We start from the raw sequence: 25499 nt of genomic DNA on the forward strand, positions 1-25499 counted from the left end.
AAATTAAGGATTTTGAAGGAAATTATATCTAGGTTTGAAAGAAGAACTTTTTTGGTAACTTGCCTCTCAAGCAATTTTTCCACATTCATTAATATTTCACAGTTTGTTCTTGATTAAAATAGTAATAAAGAAAAGTATTAAGAATCAGTATATTTTGTTTACAAGCAATGAAATGAGTGGCAGATTTTACAATTAATTTTCTTTATTTACTTTTTTGGACTATAATCTTGATCAGTGTCATGAATAGTTTCTGTCACCAGCAGAATTGGTTAATATCTTAAGCATATAGGCCTATTGAAAACTTGAGATAAAATAAATGAGATAAAAAGCCAAATAATTAAGGTAAATCAATTAGTCACAAAACCAGTTTAACATTTTTATGTAAAAAATATTTCTTAAATATGGAAAAAACTGCATTACCAAATATAACCAGTTGTTGCTAGTCAAAGACCTTCGACAGGAATGGACACTTCACAGTGCAGTGCCACAAATCTCTCTGACCTTAGAATTTATGGCAGGACTGGGACCTGTGAGTAGTGGGTAATATAATCTCTTACCCTGAAGACCTCAATTCTTGTCTCATCAGGGCAGAGAATGTTTAACTCTTGCTCTCAGGTCCTGTAAAAGCCATTTGTCAAACTCCAGGGGGTTTGTCATTAGCCTCTCTAAAAGTAATGCCCATCCAGCCCCTCCGCCATAAAGACATGATTGATAACATCCTGCTGAGAAGGTTGTTCTTCCTGAAGGTCCTCCCATCTCAGTTCGATCTTTACCTGACTTTCTTCATATGTAAGTGCAAGCATAATATCTGGACAATCACAGCCAAGATTAGTGGTACACAATTGGCCAGTCCATTTTTTAATGGGTGTCCCCCAGGGTTATGTTATGGGCCCTATTGTATTCTTTCCAAAACTCCAGTTGGTTATTAGCATGAATATTATTGCGATATTGGCTGTTTATTATTACTTAAAAACACAGATTAAATGTCTTATTTTGCAAGACCTTATTCTAAATCCTTAATCCTACCCAGTTATGAAATTTAACAACTACTTTACTAAGTATTAATAAGCAGTGTATATTGAGTATATTGAGGAAAAAGTCATAGTCTATATATCTAATATAGCAAAGACTCTAATCTAAAGAGTTACCAGAATAATTTATGTAGTTATCTTTCATTTATTAAAAAATAAATAAATAAAAAAAATAATGTCCATCCTTGTTTCATTAACTTGGCGAGGTAGATATAGGATTTAGGAAGTAATTGGTAATAAGTAATTAAATACTTTTTGGAGAGAGTAATTTGTACAGTAATCGAATTACACTGTTGAAGATGTAATTAGTAACTAGTAATTAATTACCTTTTAGAGTAACTTACACAGTATATTGCTACACAGTAACTTAACACTGACTGGCACATAATTATCTCAAAAGATAAATGCAATTATTATAAAATAAAAATTCAATATATGGTTTGTTTTCCCTTTTATTGAAGCCTGTGCACAGTCACAAGGGTATGCCTGGTGACGGCCAATGTGTTGCTGTGGAGTTTCTAAAATGTTTAAGATGGTTGTTAGGTTATTGCTATGGGTGTTCTGAGTGGTTGCTAGGTTGTTACTTATTAATCTATGCAAAAGACTAGTTTATGTGTGTTTTTGTTTATTTGAGAGGGCAGGACTGTGTAAGTGGGAGACAACAGGAATGTGGGTAGTGGCTTGAATCTCTTGCTGTGTGTGAGTGTGTGTGAGGGAGTGCAGGACTCTGCATTCTCTTGGTGAGTCATAGGTCAGTGCATAGTCCTGTGAAATGACAGGGTCTATTTCCTGTGATCATTAGCATTTTCTTTTTATCTGTGAGTTGAGACAAGCAAAAAGTGAAAGGTTGAGCGAGAAACACCCAGTCAACTCTTTCACTAAACCTATAGCACCACTAGCTCAAAATTTGTATGATCCTCCATTACAATTCTTCAAAGGTGGTATAAGATATATATACATATATATATATATATATATATATATATATATATATATATATATATAGAGAGAGAGAGAGAGAGAGAGAGAGAGAGAGAGAGAGAGAGAGAGAGAGAGAGATTTTTTTGAATAACACACATACAGTGTTCTCACTACCAGGCAGATACCACTGAAATAGGTGTCCTGAGAAATTACAGTTCATGCTCTCCCAGTGATGGTTTGTGGTCTAGAATCTAGAAGTTCTCTGAATATTTCTCTCTGTGGAGTTGTATCTTGGAGATGGACGCAGATGGCTGCAGGTGCTGAAGTCTCTAACACACCCTGTGAGGATTATGAGACGCAAAGGTTTCAGTGCAGCAATTTATTAATGTCAGACTGCTGTTGGTGTGCTTCAACTTCCCTAAAACCAGACATCATGCTGAACATGGGGTGGTAAGAAAACATGTATAAGTTCTTGCCTTCATGGGATTAAAGGAATAGTTCACCCCCAAAATTAAAATTTGCTGAAAATGTACTCACCCTTAATTTGTTCAGGATGTAAATGAGTTTCAGATGGATTTGGAGAAATTTTATATTACACACTTACTCACCAATCTATTTTCTGCGGTGAATGGGTGCTGTCAGAATGAGAGTCCAAACAGATGATAAAAAACATTACAATAATCCACAAATAATCTGATTCAGACCATTCAAACCATTGCTTTCAGCTAAAGAATGTCCTCTATCATAATAGTGCTTTCTCCCAAGAAAAAGTCTGAATTAGAAATTTGCAAAGATCCAGCACCATTTACAAGTGATAACAGTGCAAACAGTACTAAATACATATGTGAGTTGATCTGGATGTGAAAGGACAACAGGGGTTAGACTTTTTCATTATGAACTCGTAATTGAAGTAGTGGTTAAAACGCATGATGATGGATTTGTTTCTTACAAACATGCAGCTTTCCACTTGACAACTGATGGACTGGAAAGGTCCATTCTGACAGCACCCATTCACTGCAGAGGATCCATTGGTGAACAAGTGAAGTAATGATGAATTTCTCCAAATCTGTTCAGGAGAAACAAACTCATCTACATCTTGGATGGCCTGAGGGTGAGTATATCTTCAGCAAGTTTTCATTTTGGGTAAAGTATTCCTTTAATATTCTATACTTTCGAGATATCCATGCATCCACAAATTCTAAAAGCTGTTATAGAACATTTCTATAATAAATAAATTAATACTGAGATGCAGTAGCGCTAGGTTTTTTTTAAAAATTTATTTATTTTTTTGCCGTGTGAAAAAAAATAATAATAACAAAACACTGCAAAATCTTAATTGATGCAACTCATTATAGTGGTGTTATAGTCCTGGATGAATCAGGTTTTTTTTTTTTTTAACAGATTGGTTGAATTAATTATTCAGTGACTCACTCATACTGTCACAATTCACTCCTGAATGAATCAGTTGGGTTAATGATTCAGATCTTTCACTCATAAGACTTGCATGATGATATCCTGGCATAGGTGTAACCTGTAGAAAAAATCATTGAAAACTTCCCATCACAAATCCACAGAAGATTCAAGGACTGGAACTAATTATTGTATAATAAAAAGTAGTTGCCTTCTCTACTAATTTGTAATTTGTGTATCTTTTCACTTTACAGGTACAACTGAGGGCTGCAAATGACTTGATTTCTCCTCCACAACTTTACTATTGTCCTCTGAGCTTAACATAACATGACTCATATTTATGAGTCTGTGAGTTGAACTGTCATTAGCACAGCTGTGCTGGAGTGAGACAGTATTGAGATGTTTGACAAGATCTTGACCAACATCCTGGAACCCATCCTAAATGTAGTGTCATCATGTGTGTTGATTTCTGTTGATGTCACTACATGCAGTACATACTGTAGGCAAATACAGTATTTAATACTGACATGAAAACCAATAACAACAGAAAAAAAGGAAAAAGAATTTGTTCTCAATTTGTTCTCCATTTAATCTCATTAGTGTCTTGGAGAAACAATCCAGATTTTAAATGATCATTGGAGATCTGTGAGTTCTTCCTTATATGCTTTGACTTACTCGCAATAATATTCACTATCAATCATATTTTGTTTGAGCACTAATGGAGATCTGTGAGTTCTTCCTTATATGCTTTGACTTACTCGCAATAATATTCACTATCAGATGATTCACGCACTCAAACTGTCATGGTCTAGACTACAGAGTTTCCCAACCAGTTTTGTCATACATATGTTCTGACACGACCCCAGCAGTTAAAAATCCCCAAAACTCCTTTATACAGCACCTAAAATTCATATTGTTCCTTTCATTGTTGTTAACTAAAGCTAAAATTATATATATATATATATATATATATATATATATATATATATATATATATGTATATATATATATATATATATATATAAACTGAAATAATGTAGCCAATAAAAAGTAAGATAAAAAAAAACCTAAGCTTAAAATACTTATTAAAATGTTGAAATAGTAAAATTACTTAAAAATAAATGAAAGATAAATATAAATATTAAAATAATAAAAAATAAAAAGCAAACTATAAAAAATATTTTTTTAACAAAAAAAAAAACAAAATAAAAAAAATAAAAAATAAAAATAAAAAAAAAATAAATACTAAAAAAACTAAAAAAAACCAAATAAAATAAAATAAAAGTTCACTTAATAAATACCAAATAAAATAAAATACAAGTTCACTTAAAAAATGAAAACAAAAACATTATTTATATATAATGTACAAAAACATATATATATATTACTAAAATTGCACTGGTACCTTTAAATCCATAAAATGCATATATATATAAAAATAAACATAAAAACATATATATATATATATTACTAAAATTGCACTGGTACCTTTAAATCTAGATATATTATATTAGCTACCATTAATATTATTATCATTTCCATTATTATGATTCACTTTTGATATTAAACTTAAAAACTTATCAGTACTAAGGGTAAAAATCAGACTCTTGAGAGATAGATAGATAGATAGATAGATAGATAGATAGATAGATAGATAGATAGATAGATAGATAGATAGATAGATAGATATAAACAAATACCAGGGGGGGATTTTAAACTATTCCTTTACAAATATCAACAAGGCGACTAAATCTGTAACTGAAACTCAAACAGAGAGCTGTAACTCAGCTGAAGGACTTGAGTTCTTCCTGATGTCTCTCTCTGTGTGGGCCGGTGGGCCAGTGTTCAAGCGAGGGCTGGACTTGTTAAACAAGGCTCAGTAAAGAGCTGACTGCAGTGCTGAGTGCTGCTATTGTCTGGAGAGAGACCCAAACAGTCTACAGGCCTGAATGCTGTGTAGTTTACCATAGTAACCGGGTTAACAAGGCGCTTGTTAGGTAGAGTGAGACAGCCGTGTGTTCATGAGTGTGAATGTGCCTGTGTGTGGTGAAAAATGAGAGCAATGAGAGACGGTGCAAACATGGAAATCTGCTTTGAGCAAATGAGAAACAAGCTGATTAACTTCGGTTGCTGAGGTTGAGAATTGAAAGAGAATTCTGTAATTATTTTCCTGGTTTAAATGTCAGTTTAATATGCAAAGAAAACTAAAAATAAGCAATCTGTAGGTTGATTTCCTGAAAACTGTAAACACTGCGCTTCTGGTGGTTACAAAACATTGCTCTGTTTGTTTGAGAGACCCAGCATAACACTGAATGAAGACAGTCTGCTTGTCCAGTCAATGGAAATATTACACACTTCACCTTTAATTATATTTAAGTATCAAGAAATATTTTGTTTAAGGAGTATAGATTTTAATAAGGTGAATGAATTAGGGAAATGTAATATTTATGTTCTGTGTTTGGTCCAAATTTTTTGTGTTTTCACTATTTTTAGATAATTAACAAAACAAAACAAAACAAAAAAAAACCAAAAACAAATATTCCATGTAGTCGCTCATAAAAATGGAAAACTTCTCATGCTTTGTCTTGCATGAGAAGGTATTATTGCATCTCACATTTTATATGTGACCCTGGACCACAAAACCAGTCATAAAGGTCTTTTTATTTTATTTTTTTTAATTGAGATTTATTCATCATCTATCATAGGTTCAAAATATTGAGGAAATCACCTTTAAAGTTATCCAAACCAAGTTCTTAGCAATGCATATTACTAATCAAAAATTAAGTTTTGATATGTAAACACAGTTAAAGAAAGACTGAGTTCTGGGTTTGGGACGGGGGTCTTGTAGGGGGCTGGATTCATAGCATGGGGTGGGGGTATCAACTTACATTTTCCCCTGGGATGGCCACATGACCCTGGAAAAGAGAGAAAGGGAGGGGGGAAAGATGTTAGGTTATAGTCTGAGCTCTCTCAATGAGAACCACATGCAGGAAGGAAAAAAAAAACAGAGGGAGGAGAGGAGGAGGAGGGGACAGAGTGTGACTAAAGCCAGTCTCTAAAACCAGACCGAGTGCCGCGTGGATCTCTTCTCAAAAGCTTGAGTGTGCGAAGGAAAGAGAACGTCAGCGTTTGTGAATCAGATTCCATGGAATACAAAACTTCCAAGAATTCCAACCTCGGAGAAGAAAGAACAGTATCAAGTGCAATCATGAGACGAAGCTCCAGCAAGAAAGGCTTGCAGAACCTCCTGAGGTGAGGACTTTGTGTGCCAGACTTTTCATCAGATCATTTAAGGCTTGCAGATGGGATCTCAGGTGTGATGATGGGCATATATTTTGTTTTATTTGTTCTTTATTCGCAATTGCTAATGTCAGTTTTATGGGTAAAGATATACAACATTGGTTATTCTTGTTTGAAATGAAAGGGATTCCCTTTCACAACAATGCCATGTTGTGTTCTTTAAGAACCTGTCATCCTTTGTTATGGGAAGACCAAAACTTTTTGCATTTGAGTAATGAATGTGTCTGTTTTGGGGTAGATGACATTAAACATTAAGATTGTAGTTTAAACTTTGCATATACCTGAAGGAAACTGGTAGTAATTTCTTTTGTAAATTATATTTTTATGAACATTAATTTTATATATATATATATTATTTAGTCATTTTTAATCATAAAATTGATAAAAATTTATTCAATAAAATTTTTGTTTTTATTAGTTTAAAATGGGTTTGTGGAGCATCAATATGAATATATAGACCAAACAGTATGAATATTCCCACATTTCACTAGTAAACTAATAAACTTTACTATAAATTAACAAAAAATAATTAAAGTAATACATTGTGATTTGTGAATATGGAAGCTTATTTCTGCCACAGGATGAAAAATACAAAAAAGTAATTGCGACTATTTATCTCAAAATTTAATCTCACGTTTCTGAAAATGTAATTTTTTTTTTCTTGCAGTTAGGGAAAAAAGTCAGAATTGAGAGCTGTAAACTCACATTTCTGAGAAAAAAGTTAAAATTTTGAGGAAAAAAGCCAAAATTGTGAGATGTTAAGATATAAACTAGAAAAATATGAAAAATAATTAACTCAGCACATTTTACTACATCTTAGCAATTTGTTGCACCTTCATGCGTTGTTGTCTTTATAGAGAAATAGTTTACTGTGACTTTTATAAGTTGGAAAGTTGTCAGGGTTCCAGATGAGAGTTTATTGTTTCTTCCAGAGGTGCTGCGGGATTGTGGATGGATGATGGGACAGGACAAGGGAGGAAGTGAGGGTTGAAGGCACCCTAATTAAACATGTGACCTGTTGACATTCATTGTGACACACAGTAATCTGACGGTTATCTGTAAAGGTGCTGCAGACCAACTATAATTTAGGTAGAAAACTGTAGTTTGTTTACTGTAAACAATGAAGCAATATACCAATTCAAAAACCTAAATCCAGCCAACTTTGTTTTTCCACAAACACAAACGTGTCTGTTCAGAATTTGACTTAAACGATCCAGAAACAGCTTAGTTCAACTAAAAATGAAACTTTAGTCATTGTTTACCCATCATGTCAAACCCCTATAACTGTCTTTCTCCCGTGGAACACCAAAGGAGTGGTTCAATGAGTAAATGATGACAGAGATTTCGTTTTTAATAGCATACACACATATATTGAAAGACTAAACAAACAGCATAACCTCTGCGGATGTGTTTGCTGTGTTCAATTCTGTACGGAGAGGATTTGAGATGGATCAGGTGTGCTTTGTCAAACACAAACAGGTTGCATTAATGGCAGACAGGATTTATTTCCCCAAGGCTTTTCAGAGCTGCCAAAAACAGCCTTTTCTCACACTCAGCAAGCTGCTTTCTCTATTAACAGCCTACATTCATCAGAACCATTGTATGGTTTGCTTAGGCACATACTGGATACATCAATTATGACGCTGCGTATACAATATTTTGTATACACTTGTCGCAGTATTTTGAAAACCATTACAATGCCTGCAGAAAAAGAGAGAGATAGAGAGATAATTGTCATATGTAAACTTGGAATTCTGAGAAAAAAAGAATTTACACAATTCTGAGAAAAAAAAGTACAAATTGTAAGATATAAACTTTGTGAAATTGTGCAATTGTGAAAAAAAAAAAGAAGTTTTTACCCTTTGGTGGAAACAAGCTTCCATACTAGCAATTTCTGAATGAAAACTGTTTCTGTGCCATTTTTCTCCCACTGTAGATTTGGCAAGCTGTCAGATTTTAGTTTTGTGGTGTTAATTCTGTAATGTAAAAATTTCACACCATTTTTTTTAACTTGCTGGAAAAGTCTCTCTCTCATTGTGGACTAAGCCATGACTTTACGTGAGCCGCTCTTCTATTTACGATACTCTGATAAGAGCTGCTGGAATGCAGGGGGTTTAGCCATTTGACTGAAAGGGTGAATAAACTTTACCATCCCTGTGGCAGTATGCTTTTCCAAAGGTTTTAGGCAGCAGAGTAGAATAAACATTGAGGGCACTGTGTTATGTTTAGTTAAGCATTACAAGAGTATTTAGAGAAGTATATAGTGGGGTGGGGGTAAGATGTGCCACTGAGGATATTCTCTATATGCAATGCGAAATGAGACAGAGGTAAAATTAGGGTTAGTATATGTATATATCAATCAACTGTAATAAGAACATGTCTATTCCTGGGCCATTAAAATACAGAGAGTCAATCATATTCATATTTCACATAAAAACATTTTCTTTGATGAAGTGATCATTTATTTTATTTTTATGCCATTTATGAACCTATCCTCTCTCTTTGAAGTGTGCTAGGAAATAAACCAGTTTTAGAGCTCTCCCATGAAATGACATAATTATAGATATTTCAGTTCTCATGATTCATAATGCCACATTCTCCACAGCTTAGATCAGTGCTTTGAAATTTCGTCAGCCGTTCAGGGAACACTTGGAAATGTATGTGAGGTTTGCAGTGATGCGACCACACACTGACAGCAGGAAGATACTAACATGCCTGGGAAAATAATGCTCCTTGGCTCTTTAAATCTGTCGTTAAGATGACATCATCTGACTCGCAGAGTCAATAAACCTCACAGCTGCCCTTCAATGCAGACACAAAATGAGAGAGGAGCAAATAACAGCATCCATCAGTTAGATCTCAAAGAGCAGGATATGCTTCCCTGTAAACAAACACAAAACAAGGACGTGCTTCCCTGTAAACAAGAACAAAAGGGAACATTTAAATGTTTTCAATTAAGAACAATGATTTGTTCTTTCATACAAAGAAGATCAGCAAAGAGTAGAGTTACAGCAGGAACTTTTTTACCCTTTAACATTTAAGTCCGAGATGGAAAAACTGAACACATTAAAATAGATGGGAGTGTTTTGCAAATTGCAGCTGGCACCAGTTGCATAAACTGTAGGTGTTTTTCGACCTCTGGATGCTGTGGTAGAAATTTCCTCTACAATACCTAAATCTTATTTTGTGCATATAACTATTTAATAATGAATTTAGGGATATGATTTAGTGTAACATTCTTTTTTCTAGCTTATTAATAGGACTGAAGGACTTTGCTGAAGTAACGTAGTGTTACGTGTAGGCTACATGTCTTTTCGCGATTATGTGAGAGCTCATGCAATTCAGTAAGTTGTAACATACCCTTTTAACATACCTTTCTTTTCATTCAATGTTTCATTCGCACAATAACCAGAAGTAAAATGGAAGAGATGGTCGTTCACATGTGCTTCATGCTGCCGTTTAAATTCAAAAGTTAAACAGCGCCAAATAAAATACCGCCAAAACATAATTTATTGTTTGAATTCGGTAATAAATGACTTCCACGCGTTGTTTTTATGTAGAAATTAGTGCTGTCAATCAATTAAAAAAATTTAACTAATTAATCGTACATTTTTTTTCTGAAATTAATTGCGATTAATCCCACCTAACATTAAAATTTTAAAAATCGCAATTCAATATCCAAATTAATGTATAAACAACATAAAGACAGTATATCTTTAATATTTGTATAATGGCATTTTTTTATGACTGCAGGCCAGTATCACTCTGATGTCTCTATGAAATAGTTTTTCCCCCAAATATTTAATCATTGATTACACATTTAACATTACAAAGCTATCAATTTTAACATTTATTAGTCTACTTAAAATCACATAAACCCATTATAATAAATGTCATATTTACCTGTGCCCTTCAGCAAGTAGGTTACAACGCTTTTTTATTTTCATAAAAAGCTTTTTTTATTTTCATAGGTTTCACGTTATATTGTTGGCTTGGAAAATATGTAAATACGCATGCACAGTAGCTGCAGTTGCATCCCTTCTAGCCTTAACCACAAATCAGACAGGATCAGAGTAGATTAACTTAAACTTGAAGAATGGTGTGTTCCACGGTTGAAATAAAATACTTTCTGATGATTATTCATGTTCATTTCATGCTTTACGTAACGTTAAATATGAAAAGACAATCAGTTCATGTGTTTGAACTGAGGCAATTTAGTGATCTTTCTTAAATAAACTATGTATATAAACGATGTCACGAAAAAAGAGACAGAAACAGCAGTCGTGAGTGGGGTGGCCAACTGTAGCCCCGCCCCCGCATTAACGGCGTTAAATATTTTTAAGGCATTAAATGGAAAAAATTAATTAACTGCATTAACGCACTAATTTTGACAGCACTAGTAGAAATATATAAATTCCTCACAGTAACATTTACCTGTTCGCTCGACACTTCCATATTTCACACAAGATGAAAGCCACCTTTCCACTGCACACGACATTCGGACACGACTGATGCATTTCTCCCCCTAGTGGCAGTCGCACAGAGCTTTCAACTTTTTCATGCCATATTCACCATGGTAAAATGAATAATTTTAATGAATATAATTAATGTATGAATGCATCGTCACAAATCAAATGACTCCCAAAATAAAAACATAGTAGGTTTTATGGGGCTAATCAACATAAATAATGATTTAATAATTATAAAATAATTATTTCTGCCATAATTATTCTAAAGCACCATTTTACAGAAATAGTGTTTAAAGAATAATGTTAAAGTGAACAAAATATTGGTACTAACCTTACGCTCATAGTTTTTAATAGAATACATTGCCGCAGAACTTCAAATATTTCAAATTGGACCTGAATGTTCAGCATACACGTATGATGGGAACTCCACTCAGCTCCCGCACTACTCTCCATTCAGTATTTCGAACGCACCCATCACTATTTCTTTGTCTTCTTTTGAACGAATGCTTCCAGTTGCTTTGTTGCTGTCAGTGTAAACTAGGGCTTAAAGGGATAGTTCACCAAAAAAATTAAATCTCTGGCTGCATCCAAATATCATATTTACTATACATAGTACGCGAAAAACAAGTATGTGAAAAGAATATTCTGGAGTGTACAATCACTGGACAGTTTACTATGAGGAGAGGTAGAGGAGTTGGTAGTGTGCAACACATCTGAAGTTGGTAGGTCACATTACAATGACAACTTAATGAATGTTGCTGGTGTAAACAGGGCTTAAAAGTAGTTCAATCAACAACAACAACAAAAAAAAGATTGTGATAATTTACTCACCTTCATGCCGTTTTAAACCTGCATGCATTTCATTCTTCTGTGGAACATAATATGTATTCAAAATATCTTCTTTTGTGTTCTGCAACATAATTAAAGTCATAGGTTTGGAACAAGGGTATATAAAGACTCCTTTTTGGATTTTCCTTTTTGGGTGAGCCATCACTTTTAGCCTTCCACCAGCAGTAACAACACCCTGTTTGGAGATCATATATCAGACAATTGACATTTACTGAGCAGTTTCACTTTAATAATTAAGGTTAAGAGCTGGAAAGGGAAACTCAGTTCGGAGGTCAACTTCTATGTGACCCATTTGAGACTGACCAATCTAGGTCAGCCGGTGCTCTGCAAGACCAGACTTGGTTGTGGAAAATTAGGGCAGGCAACAATGGCGAAAAACATTTCCCAATCCGTCAAGCCTTCCAAATCCTTTCAGCCTCAGGGCACCAGGCTGTGGAAGTTTAGTCAACACATTGTCAGGGGAGGTGATACATGCTGAATATAAGCCAGGCTCTTGTTTTCTTTTCCCATTCCCTCACTCTCACTTTATTGTTTCCATTTAATTCAGAATTGGTCTGAGAAACCTTTAGTCAGTCTGCGTTTGACAATATGCTCACCATGACTGAAAATGTGTTTTCTTTTCCATAACTCTTGGAAAACGGTATTTCCAGACATGAAGAAAAAAGAAACCCAGGCTACAAAATCGGACTGATAGTGGTAAATTAATCAGATATTGAATGACATCACTGGCGGGATTGACATCATTCACGTGGCTTCTGCCAAAAAAATGAAGTAATCCTGTCTGGATGATTAACAGCCTATAATAATCAGAGGCACGGGAACTGAGTGTGACACATTAGATCTTGCCATAAACCCTTTGTGTAACTGTATGGTTGGTTTCAGATGTGTGTGTGTGTGTGTGTGTGTGTGTTTTATTCAATTAACATAAGAAACATCTGCAAGAAACAAATTTATCATTAAGGCATTTTAACTCAGAATAACACTTCCTTCAGTGACAAAGTCTTTCCCTTGTTGTCCTCTTACATCGAAAAACACACAAATACATTTGTTTAGAACTGTTTTTGCTTATAAACAGTGGTAGATCTGTGCATATCACTCTCCTGATTCAGACAAGACTACATTTTTTTTTTTTTTTTTTTTTTTTTTTTTTTACTGGAGAAAGCAATATTGTTAATATTATGAATAGTGGACTCATACCAAATCTGCTAAATTTCTCCAAATCTGTTCTGATGAAGAAACAATCTCATATACATCTTGAATCAAGAATCACCTTTAAAACGGTTCTTTGCCCAAGAAGTGCACTGAAGAAGTTTTGTGGGATTTGTAGGCTCTTCAGTTGCTCCTTCAGCAATTTAAAATACGTTTTTAGTGTTACTTTATAGGTTCTTCTTGTCGGTTTCACCACTATCATTAATAAAGAACTCAAAAAAAGTTGTGGAACCCAAAAAAGTTGGCATCAGTACCTATGGCATCAGTCTGAAAAACCTTTTTGTTTTTAACTGAAACTTTTTTTAATGTTGATAAATGAGTGTTTATCTGTCAACATGCTTTTATATGGCTAGCTGTAAAATGATCATGGCAACCAGTGACCTCAGCTGTAATCTGGCCAGAAATTCTTCTGAGGGTCATTGGTGACCTGTGTTCACCTTTAACTGAGTCCCTAAAGTCCTAATAAACTTTACTCAACCTCCTGGCCTTCCAAACCTGTTTGAGGTCTTGCTTCTACAGAGCACAACAAATCTTGGAAAATCTTGGGGTCCAAATAACATTGAAGCCCATTGACTTCCACTGTATGGACAAAACAAAACCACTGAGTGTTTTCAAAATATCTTCTTTTGTGGCCCACAGAAGAAAGAAAGTCATACAAGTTTGGAACGTGAATAAATTATTTTTGGTTGAACATACACCAAAGTTAATGCTTGCTACCATAAACATTTAGCAAGACCTAGCATTAGTAAATATAGCTTCAAGTAGCAACTGAAGTTAGTTGTTTGGGCTACTTTTTCCAGCATAGAAGACATGAAGAGCATATCTGTGTTTTTACAAGTTAGATAAACACAGAGATGCTTCAGCATCTTGAGTGTGAGTTTGCAGGGTCTCTGTCACTCAAGTATTGGTGGTGTCGAACGCCAGAGCAGATGTTCCACTGGCTCTGAATCTCAAGGGACTAAACAAACGATTGTTAGAGCTTTCTTGAAGAGGTCCATGTATCTTAGACAACAGCACTCTTCTGGGCTCGGGTCATTCATCATTCGACCACGGCTCTCACATGGGTCAAGAAAGAAAAACGATTGTCTTCTGGCGTAACAAGGGGATCGATTTCGTTTCTCTTCCTGCAGAGTGACGGCTCAGCGAAGTATCGAAGATGCTGAGGAGATCGAGAGAGAAAGGCGGCGTCGGGCCCGGGAATCCTTCCGCAATCAACAAAGCCTGTCTGGATCTGCCGGTTCCCCTCAGGACAGTGTGAACCCACCTGAGACCAGCCTGTAAGTGTGAACACCATTCTATTCTTCGCACTTCACCTGGTTTTAGTTAGGCTTGTTTTGTTGCCTGGCTGATTTCCATGTGAAATATGGAAATACAGACTTACAACATGTCTGGTTCTCATTGCCGCTTTTTCTGGCCAAAGTCTGTCCACTTCGACAGAAGGAGACAGTCCGACTGACATGCAAAGCAAATAACCACAGTTTGTTTAGTTTTAAGGTCAAATATAAGAGTGTCCATGATAAAGTAAAGGAAAAATCTGGTTTAAAATACTGTACATGTGCCAAGTTCTGTGAAATGTACTCTTTGTATTCATGTTGGTTTCGTTCTCAAGACAAGTACATTTAGTCATTTAACAGATGCTTACAAAGAGAAAAAACATGAAAATGAAAAGAATAAATATAAAAAATGTAAAGTAAAATTTTTTGGGAGTTACACCACCTGACATTTTACAAAACTAACCTTTGCTTGTCATAAAAATGTTCATTATCTGATATTCTACGAGACTTATCAACCTTGACATTAATTCATTAGTTCTCTTCATTATTCAATTTCTGTTTTTTAGTTTTCAATTGTTTTCTTGCATGCTTCTGCATGTTGGTCACGCCACTTGACATTGTTTGGCAGACAAAGGTTTTGCAAATACTAATATTTCACTGCTTTCTTATTATTATTTTTAGAAATAAAAAGATTAAGTGTTGTGTCAAACTACTTAATAAGGTTTATTTTCAAGAACTGTTTTCTTCATTAAAGATCTTAGGTCAGTTTGACAATTTTGACTTTTTAACATTAAAAATTAAATCAGAAATTAAAAACATGCTAAACTATATAAATACGCAAGCAATTTTATGTATGAATTGCATTTTTTATGTATTTTTGAACACAGATGTGGAAGAAAAAACGATTCATATTATGTGATTAACCCTATGACATGTCTTTTAGTGTCAGGATTATGGTTTTAAGGTTGGGCTTAATAAAAGGCCAGATTAGTTTTCTTTCTCTCTCTCTCCTTTTCTCTCAACTAAACCTACACGTGCATATAGTGGCACAGCTTTTCTCTCATCATTACCTAATCTCTGAAGAATTTTCAGCAAGCATGCCTTTGGAGCAGGGTTTATGTCATATCCCACACCACAGCGCCTTGCTTTTAATCAGAGAAACATTACGAACCTCACATCCCACATATTTTATATGTGTGAAGTTAAACACAGCTCTCTGAGTCAACCTGTTTAAAGCAGAAATAGGTCATCTAGGGCCACTTTGTAATTATCCTTGATCATAGAAGATTTAAATGCTCGCTCTTGGCTTAGAGACACATGAATCATTTTCAAGACTTTTTTAGATCGGTTCAACACGGAAAGAGGTTTTTAGTAATGCCCGTTTAGAGGTTTTCAAACTGGGCTCATACTTGGGTGAAGTAAATAAGCATTGAGATTAATAACTGTGCAACTGAGTTGTATTGGCTGATTGTTGATGTTCAGTCGTTATGCTTTGCTGAAAATCTGCTTAATAATCTTGTGGAATGTGCTTTGCATTCCTTCCCGGCCGCTCCTGGGCAGATGAAACAGATTTTAATTCAAGACTTTGCAATGAACAGGGTGAGAGGTGCAGTTGGTGTCAGTAAAAAACGGCCTCTGTTATCACTATTATGAGCTCAAGTGCAAGGTGTGCATGTTTAAACCTTTTGTGAACTCTGAGTAATCCCTTACACAAATTTACCCTGGTAACAATAGTTAGTAGTGTATATGGGTCAGTAATGATGAAGTGATGTTCATTTAATCTAAAAAAATACATTTAAATTGCAATTCATATATACAATAACAATATGTCGGATTAAATTTTAATTAGGGCTGTCAAAACTAACGCGTAACGGCCCTATATTATTGTGATTACTGCAGCGCGCCTTTTCTGTTTGACCTGCGGCCTTTCCCGTAGTTGGAGAAATGGAGATGCACAATGTTGCCAACTTAGTGCGCTAGATTTAGCAACTTTTCAGAGCCCTTTAGCGACCTTTTTTTTCCTCAAAAAAGCATCTAGCGACAAATCTTTAAGGTTTGCCCAAACCTAGTTTCTGAGACTCACCGGTACTGTCGCGCAAAGGGTCTCTCTTTCACGCTTGCGCACACACATAAATGTACATTTTGCATGTTCAGAAGAAGTAATATGCCCTGTCCTGCGAAATTGTAAACAGGCTTGTGTAAGTAAATTGCTCAGTGCAAATAAAGAGAAGTAATGGGAACCTGGTATTTCAATTTTTTTTTTTTTTTATGTGCTAATAGACACAAGCGTTATCTGAAAAACATCTACGACCTTTGAAACATGTATACCTTTCCTGCTCTATGTTGACTATGGTTTCACTAATAATAAACATATTTGCATAAAGCATCCTTATTTTTCCACACCCATGTTGATTAGAGCCTTTTTAAAAACCTGAAAACTATTAATTTAAGGTACATTTAGAACAGATAAAAATGCAATTAAGTTGCGATTAATCACGAGTTATCATGCAATTAATCGCAATTAAATATTTTAAATCAACTGGCAGCCCTATTTTTAATATTTAAAATTTTTGTTTGCCAAATCAAATACGATCAACCGACCAATCAGTGAAGCGGAACCTACCAAAATGCATAAAAAAAGGAATTAATGTCATAAAGAGGGTCCCCCATTTTACGATTGAATGCAAAGGTTAATATGTTTCTTTAAATATCAGACAATTTGATCTTTCATGACAAGTCAAGGTTTGTTCAGGGTGGTGCAACTTCCCAAAAATATAATGATATTTAAGAATGAATAATCCAGGCACTGGGCTGCTTTACACTGTTGCTTTTTTTTTTTAACACCGTTGTGGGTTGTTTTTTTTTTTTGTCATCCCCCATCCCATGCCAGAATGCAATTGGGCTGGTTTTGTTATGCAGACCTGCAACACTGAAACCAAGATAATTGCTTTATCTTGAACAATACACTAAAAAAACTTTTTAAAAATAATAATGGAACTTCTTTTGTACATTTCTTTTTCATTTATGTGAATTAGCTAAATTTTTGGCAAATTTTCACTGACAAAAAAAGGTTTACTGTCAATAGTATGAAGCCTTGCACATGACATATATAATATGTTGTTCATTCTCACAACTAATTAATTAATTTTCTCATTTTAGTTAAATTGTGGCCTCAAATTAAGAGTCTGTTCTCTTGTTTTAGTAAACTGTGGCCATGTTGTACTAATTTGTTCCCTCATTTTGGAACAAATTTGTACAATGTTGCCGCGATTTCCTGAAATGAGAGAAAAAAATTATTAAGTCTCAGGAACAAATTTCTAATTTGTGCGAACAATTTAATTACAATGAGGGAACAACTAGTAAATTGTGGCCAAAATTTACAAAAATGAGGAAACAAATTCTTACGTTGTGGGAACTATAAATATGTGTACAATAAAGATGTGTTACTTTTAAACCAGTCAGATTTCTAATAGTGAACCTGGTGAATTCACATGACAAACTTTAGCCCTTTAGCCCACAGCATACTGCCTATTAATATATATATATATATGTGTGTGTGTGTGTGTGTGTGGTGTGTGAAAAAAAGTGTGTGTGTGTGTGTGTGTGTGTGTGTGTGTGTGTGAAATAGTTAGCATTATGCAACAACATTTCATGGCACTTCATTAAAATCCTCTGGTTGCCCCTGGCAAACGAAAGAAAACAACAACAAACTAGCACCTGTCAGATCGTCACACACACCTCTGTTCACATCTGTTTTGCGAGGAGCATGTTTGAAGTCTGACTCTGGTGTTAATAGGCTGGCACAGTGACTTCAGCGCATAGTTTCTCTCGTCAGAGTAACACCATCACAGGTGTGTGGGCACATGTGCTGCTTTCACTGACTGGAGCCGTTTACTCCTGACTGACTGTTAACTTGCCCAGAATGTAATTATATAGGTCTGCCTCACATTCCTCTAAGAATGTCCAGTGTGGAATGGAGTCTGCATCATATACTATGTATATATATAAATCTCGGGACTAGATTAGATAGAGTTCAGCCTATGTCAAAAGTGAGGAACAAATTAGGCAAAATTTATAAAGGCAAAAACTAACATGTAAATGTTATGCATACAGCAACTATAGGGCATGTGTTTTTTTCTTTTTTTGTGCTTGCATATATCAGTAATTAAAATGATTACACATTGTTTTTAAAAATGTAAAGATAAATAGACATTAATGAATGTGCAAATGAGCAACTGCTTTGTGATATTTATGTCACTAATTTTTTTTTTTTTATTAATTATATACAGTAAGATTTTCTAACTGTATTGTGGGCATTCTCTAGATGGAGTTGATGTGCTTGTTCACATTATGTAATAAAGATGTAAAGATTTATAAAGTGAAATGCATTCAGGATTATTTTGTGTGCATATGGGCTTTTTCATATTCGTTTATATATTTCATATTTCTGAAATTCTTATACTGTCACATTTATATATATATATATAAAAAAATCTATGCACGTCTTTATAAAGGCAGTTCATTTTGGAAGGACATGATTAAGTATATTTTAGCTATTTTGCAAATGTTCAAGTTAATTAAATATTTGATAAAATATGTTAGTAAGTTCCCTTACTTTATACAGTGAAAAAACTGTAATGGATCTAACAGGATATTTCATGTAAAATACTGTAAAATGTTCAGTTTTCGGATGCATTAAAGAAAAAGTCATCTTATAATTTACAGTGAAAAAACATAAATTGACATTCTCTGTGACAGCTCAAATTTGAATGTTTTTCATTGAAATAACTGCATCTTTTTAGTCATTTCTATTAGTTGTGTACATACATTAGGTTTTATGTTACATCTTTATTTGTAAAATGAATGTTTATTGCATTATTTTTGTGCCGTGTGTTAATATGATGGTCTTTTGTGCATATGACAGTTTACATTCTATATATAGCCTCAGAATAGAATTTACCTCAAGATAAAAAGTTACCTCACTTTTAGTAATGTGGTACATTAACATTATTTCAATTAATGAAATACATTTTATACTGTACATTTTATTTTTAATCTGTAAAACATGCAACTTGTAAAATAACTTTAAAATAACTAACTGCAAAGCCATGGCTCATATAAGATTGTATTTACTATATATGTAAATAAGTATATATGTTGTTGTTTTTTCAGCTATGAAAGTGAATTCAAACCTAGCAATCCGACTGCTGTGGATGAGGATGAAGGTTTCAGTGACTGGACCCAAAAGCTGGAACGGAGAACAAGGTCCAGAATGGCTGAGAACGGCAGTGGAGAACAGTTACAACAGGAGGAGAAAGACGGGAATGAGAGATCTACACAAAGTGACAAAAGCAGCTTCACCACTTCTATAAAGTGTCAGAAAATACAGGACAGAGAGGACGAGGAGAAAAGACCAGAGAGGAGGAGCAGCGCTGAGACACGAATGGAGATCAGTGAGAGGGTGAGCAGCCCGAGATCAGAGGAATGGCATGACGACAGCAAAAGAAGACAACAGGAAATAAAACCACTGATGGAGAACAAGGTGCCATGAGAATTAGTAAAGTACAGTATTAGAAGTACAGAACATCATATCATGTATGTTACTATGTCTAAATCAGTACCCTCACTCACAGATGAAAGAGGAGAGGAAGGAGGTGAAGGTGTCATACACGTCAAAAGTATTCCTACAGCAAGACAGAACGCCTAATGGCAATGGAGAGGCAGCTGCAGAGGAAATGACATCACATCTGGTCAAAACCAAAAGATCACCCAGGTAACTTGTTTCCATGCACTTTCTCATCTGTGGGTTTCAGGGGAAATCTTGTGAAGAGGTCACATGCTTATGCTTAGGTCACATGTTTCCCATATATATATCAAACAAATCAATCAATCAATAAAATATATATATATATATATATATATATATATATATATATATATATATATATATATATATATATATATATGAATGTGTGTGTGTGTGTGTGTGTGTACCATTGAAAAAAATACATTTAAAACAATCATTTTGTGAAATTTTATTCTAATATATTTTTTAATGCAATTCATTCCTCTGCTCAAGAGACATTTCTTATTAAAACAAAATTAAAAAACACTTCAGCATCACATTATACTCCAATGGAAACGCTTTATATTTTAATGGAAACCGTGATGCATTGTTTTTTTTTTTTCAGGATACTTTATAAATAATATAAAGTTGAAAAGAACAGCATTTATTTTAAATAGAAAACTTTTGTGACTTTATAAATGCCTTAACTGTCACTTTGTTGTTATTGTGCATTACACTACTGAGAAAGCAACTAAATAAGTATAAATAATATATATTATTAGTCACTTGTTTTAAAATACAGCCTGTTTAACTGTAAGAGTCAAAGAAAGGAGAAATTATGTATTGACAAAATAATTGTTTTGATGACAGTTATTATTTTTGATAAATAATAATGATTTGAGGAAAGGACTAACATTTTAAGTTGACTTTAGGGGGAAAAATAAACAGAATTTAGTCTTGTTAAAATTAGAGGCTTATGTCATACAGTATGTGTTATAGATGTGACCTAATTATTATTGCTGCCAAAAAAGTTGTGCCAGGAAGTTTCTAATGGCTGTTAAGGGAGTTAGTTAATATCTATATAAAGTTCTCGTATAGCCAGACTTTTAACTAATACTGTAATTTCTGGCCCATTTTACTGCTTATTCTGGCCAAGAACTATCGACTTCGCAGAGTCTGACTAAAAGTAAACTGACCAGTCACAATTTGTTTTATTTTTATGTGCCATTTAAGTTTATCTGAGATAGACTCATAACAGACTGTGTGGAAAAATAATAATGTATGACTGATCAGAAAATCTGGACCAATAGTAATAATTACTGATTGTTTCGTAGAAATGACCAACATTCTGTCTGAGACTAACCCGTTTTCCTGTTCTCCACTCTTCTCCAGCAGGACTGTAGATGCAGATCAGGTCTTTGAGACTAAGAAGGACATGCACGCTGGTCTGGAGACGGAGCTGAAGCTGGAGAAGATCAGACGTAGCCACCAAGAGAAGGAGAGTCAGGAAATGGAGCAGCTACGGCAGCGTCAAGCCGAGGCTGAGCTGGAGCTGGAGGAACTGAAGAAGAAGAGAGAGGAACGACGCAAGGCTCGTGAAGAGGAGGAACGGAAGAAAGAGGAAGAGGAACAGCAGAAACTAACCAAAAAAGAGGTGACTGAGCTGATTTCTATTTGTCCAAATCTAAAGTTCTGGCATGAAAATTTAGATGGCACAGTCCGATAACTCTAACTTAATCTGACATAATGACATGATTATCACATGGTGCAGCTGATTGGTCCTTTTTGTATCAGCAGCCAATAAACTTGTTGCTTAACATTCAAATACTTGGCTAATGTTTGCTGTAGACGTTGCAGTGTGCTTTAGAAACCTTCCACCTCCCCCAGCTCCACCTTTATAGATCTGCTACGGGGTGATTTAATGTATGTTATATATGGTGCTTATGTCATATATGTTATATGTGCATCAGCAGTATTTCTTACATGCTCACAGCAGCATGTCTGCAGATGTATGGGCAGTAGCAAGTCTCAGTACTTGCTTTGCAGCAGCAGCGTAACAGATCTATTCCGCCAAGACAAAACACATTAACATTGTCATGTACATAGCCATGCCAATCCCTCCGAGAGTTATCAGGATAGAACTTTCTATTTTGGTGGGAATTTTAAACTATGTTTCTTCCCGTAGTAGAACATTGTTTATTAGAGTTTGTATAAAACATAGTCAGTTTCATTTGTATTAATTACAGGAGGACAAGAGACAGATGAAGGAGGACATTGAGAGGAGGAGAATGGAAGCAGCGGAGAAGAGAATGAAGAATCCCACAGATGGTGATGATCCCTTTAACCCTCTAAACCCAATAAGTCCAACTTTCAAGGTAACTATACATATCTGCATAAACATTCTCAACCTTTCCTTACAAACAAGTACCGTGGCAGTACCATAGTATAGGGATGGTATCAGTAATTAATGCCACTGAAACACCATGGTACTGACTGATAACCATGGATATGGTTTTTCATGATTATCCAAGGTACCAAAAGGGTAATTATAGGTGCTTTCTCACCGCAGGAAAAATTTTTTTAGTTCCTTGACCCACTATTTGAAATGTTCACACCGCAGGAACTAGGAACGTATTTACTTCTAGGAACTCTGTTTGGGGGAACTAATTAAGCTCCTACTTCAGAGAAGGGTCAAAAAAAGTTGGTTAGGTGCTGCGCTCCTTTTTTACTGCGGTTACCGAGGAAATGGCTATATTTCGGGCGAAAAGCACCACCTGCTGGCAGAGAATGATTTAGCATTTTTCAATAAGCCCTTCTGCTCTTTGTTTTTAGACCAAAGCCAAAAACGACCCTTATTTTTACATAGAAAACACGCAGTTATAAATGAGAACTGGTGGATTGACAAGAAGATATGGAATTTTAAAACTCTAAAGATATAGCCTACACTAAGATATATTTATGTTACTAAATGAATATAATTGTTTGATAATAATTGTTTAAATTAATATAAAAATAAAATAATATAATTAATATAATATAATATACAAATTGTTACTTTTGACCCCCCTTCCCGTATTTTGGTACCCAAATGTTGACAGGTACGCTTTAGAGTTCATGTTGCCGGTGCAAATACAACCAGTGAAATGGCCCGAAGAAGAAACTGGTTCTCTAGGAATGACCCTGCTGGCTAGTTCCTAGAAATGAGTTCCTTAATGGTACACTTTTAAAAATAAAGGTTCTTTATATTGGCATCAACGGTTCCATGAGGAACCTTTAACATCCATGGAAACTTTCCATCCACAAAATGTTCTTTTGATTAATTAAATGTTCTTCACACTACACTCTTAAATTAAAGTTCCAAAAGTAGATTTTAACAATGATGCCATAGAAGAATCATTTTTGGTTCTACAAACAACCTTTCATTGAACAGTTCTTAAAAGAACATTTAAAAAATCTGAAGAACCCTTTCCACTATAAACATCATTTGTGCACTGGAAAGGTTCCATAGATGTTAAACTTTCTTCATGGAACCATCAATGTCAATAAGGTACCTTTATTATTTGAAGGTTAAATAGTTCTTCTATTGGATCACTATGAAACATCTGGAAACTTAAATTTTTTTTAAGGAGGATCTTTTTTTTTTTTTTTTTTTTGTACAGCCTAAAAATCAGTCACAACAAATGAGCATTTCTAAGACATTGAAGAATTATGACAAATAATCCTGTTCTGTTCTTCTTCTTCTTCTTTTTTTTTTTTTTTTTACAGAATACAAGCTCCATTTTATTTTGTAAGTTGCTTGTGCTCGTTGTGCTGTGAACAAACCCACATGTTTGCAGTGTATAAGTGGTTGAACACATCTTAGGTCAAGTAACAAGCATGCATTTTCATATATTGGTCCTTTAAATTGATTTAATTTATTTTTGGGCATGTTTTTGTTTAATTAGTTTAACAACCAAAACTGCTTGACGGGTGTAATTTGTTTATTTGCCGCACTTGCTTTCCATTGTGTGAAAAGATCTGTGGTTTTATATATGCACTTATAGGACTTTCATTATTGTATATCTTGAAAATAATTCTGACAGATTTTTTTTTCAGTTTCTTGAAGATGTTTCACCACTTGTTTGAGTGATTTCAGACAACTGCCAAGTTACATTTCTTCATTTAATGGAAAAACACATGTCCAGAGGCTTTTGAATAAATTTTACACGACATTCTGTGATTTTTGAGCATTCGCACAGACACATTCATTAATGTGCCTAAATTTCCCAAAAACATGACATACATAAATGGAAACACCATAATGGTCGATTCATAACCAGTGGTGCTTAAGGCACAACAACAAATAAACCCCTAATCATAACAAGAGACCAAAATATTGGAAAGAGTTGTGGAATAGGTAACCACCTAGTAACCAACCAAAACATCTTGACAACATCTTAAGCGATGCACTAGCAACCAACTACACAGCATTATGGCGCTGAGGTTTGAATGGTTCTGGAGACTCTATAATGTCAAAGAGTATTCGTCTCTAGTCAAATCTTACCAACATAAATCAAATAAATTTAGTCAGGCCCACAGTGACTTAGTCTAAACACAAACTGTAGGTCTCGAGCTAAGCAAAGCTGGAATTTATAGCTAATCTGGCTTTTATCTTTATGGTCAATCCACAAAGATGCAGAACATAGTGTGAGGAGCACAAAACCTGCACACCTGGGCAACAAAAAAACAAACAAACAAAAAACAAAACAAAAAAAACAAGTAATATAACATCATCCTCCTACAAGGTCTGAAGTGACCATATCTGATCATCTTGAACCTTAATGGAAAGGTCTTGAGGACAAAGCAGTTGTACACATCCTAAACTTGCAAACAACAGGAGGTGTTTCTTCCGTGAATTGTGCAGTTCCTCTCCAGAGTGCAAAGACTACAAATGAAGCCCCAGTCCCTGCTAATAAGTTTATTATTTTAGTATAAGGTTAGGTGTTTCTGTTATTGTCTCTATTCCTTGCATTTATCCACTGCTATGATATAGCATTTTATCTATCCAAAATATGAAATTGACTCTGTAATGGCTTAATACAACATGTTAGGAAAACACTAATCAGAAGAGCTTTATTACCAAGTATGTTTACACACACAAGGAATTTGACTTGACAACAGGAGATACCACATAATAAAAAGTGACAACATAGTGCAGACATACATAGGAATAACACAGTGGGGATGTAATATAACACTAATTAGGGGTGTGACGAGATCTCGTGGCACAAGATGTGTCTCGCGAGAAGGTGACGATATCCTCGTGCAGACCTGATGAAATTAATGTTTTATGCCTTCATTTGATAACCAGAAAAATGTAAATACACAACACAGAATTTCTGAGGGGAAAAAAAATCATAAGACTACTTTAAGAAAAAATAAAATGAATAAATTAAGTTGTTTTATGCATTCAAATAGTTAGACATGCTAA

At 34.6% G+C, this 25499-nt stretch overlaps 1 protein-coding gene across 2 annotated transcripts in view; it reads left to right on the forward strand.

Annotated features, from left to right (window-relative positions):
* Nucleotides 1–6369: 6369 nt before the first annotated feature.
* Nucleotides 6370–25499, forward strand: part of LOC109090848 (non-muscle caldesmon-like) — a 32445-nt gene continuing 13315 nt past the window's right edge. Inside the window, exons 1-6 of one of the 2 annotated variants that reach the window (XM_019104690.2) lie at nucleotides 6370–6614; nucleotides 14320–14466; nucleotides 19636–20005; nucleotides 20097–20236; nucleotides 21425–21683; nucleotides 22276–22404. In XM_019104690.2, the coding sequence (XP_018960235.2) occupies nucleotides 6508–6614; nucleotides 14320–14466; nucleotides 19636–20005; nucleotides 20097–20236; nucleotides 21425–21683; nucleotides 22276–22404 (1152 nt within the window). In that variant the 5' untranslated portion in view covers nucleotides 6370–6507. Of the gene's footprint in view, nucleotides 6615–14319; nucleotides 14467–19635; nucleotides 20006–20096; nucleotides 20237–21421; nucleotides 21684–22275; nucleotides 22405–25499 lie in introns of both variants that reach the window. The other variant, XM_019104689.2, reaches the window with a different exon arrangement.

This window comes from Cyprinus carpio, chromosome B25, assembly GCF_018340385.1.
Source record: "Cyprinus carpio isolate SPL01 chromosome B25, ASM1834038v1, whole genome shotgun sequence".
NCBI lineage: Eukaryota > Metazoa > Chordata > Actinopteri > Cypriniformes > Cyprinidae > Cyprinus > Cyprinus carpio.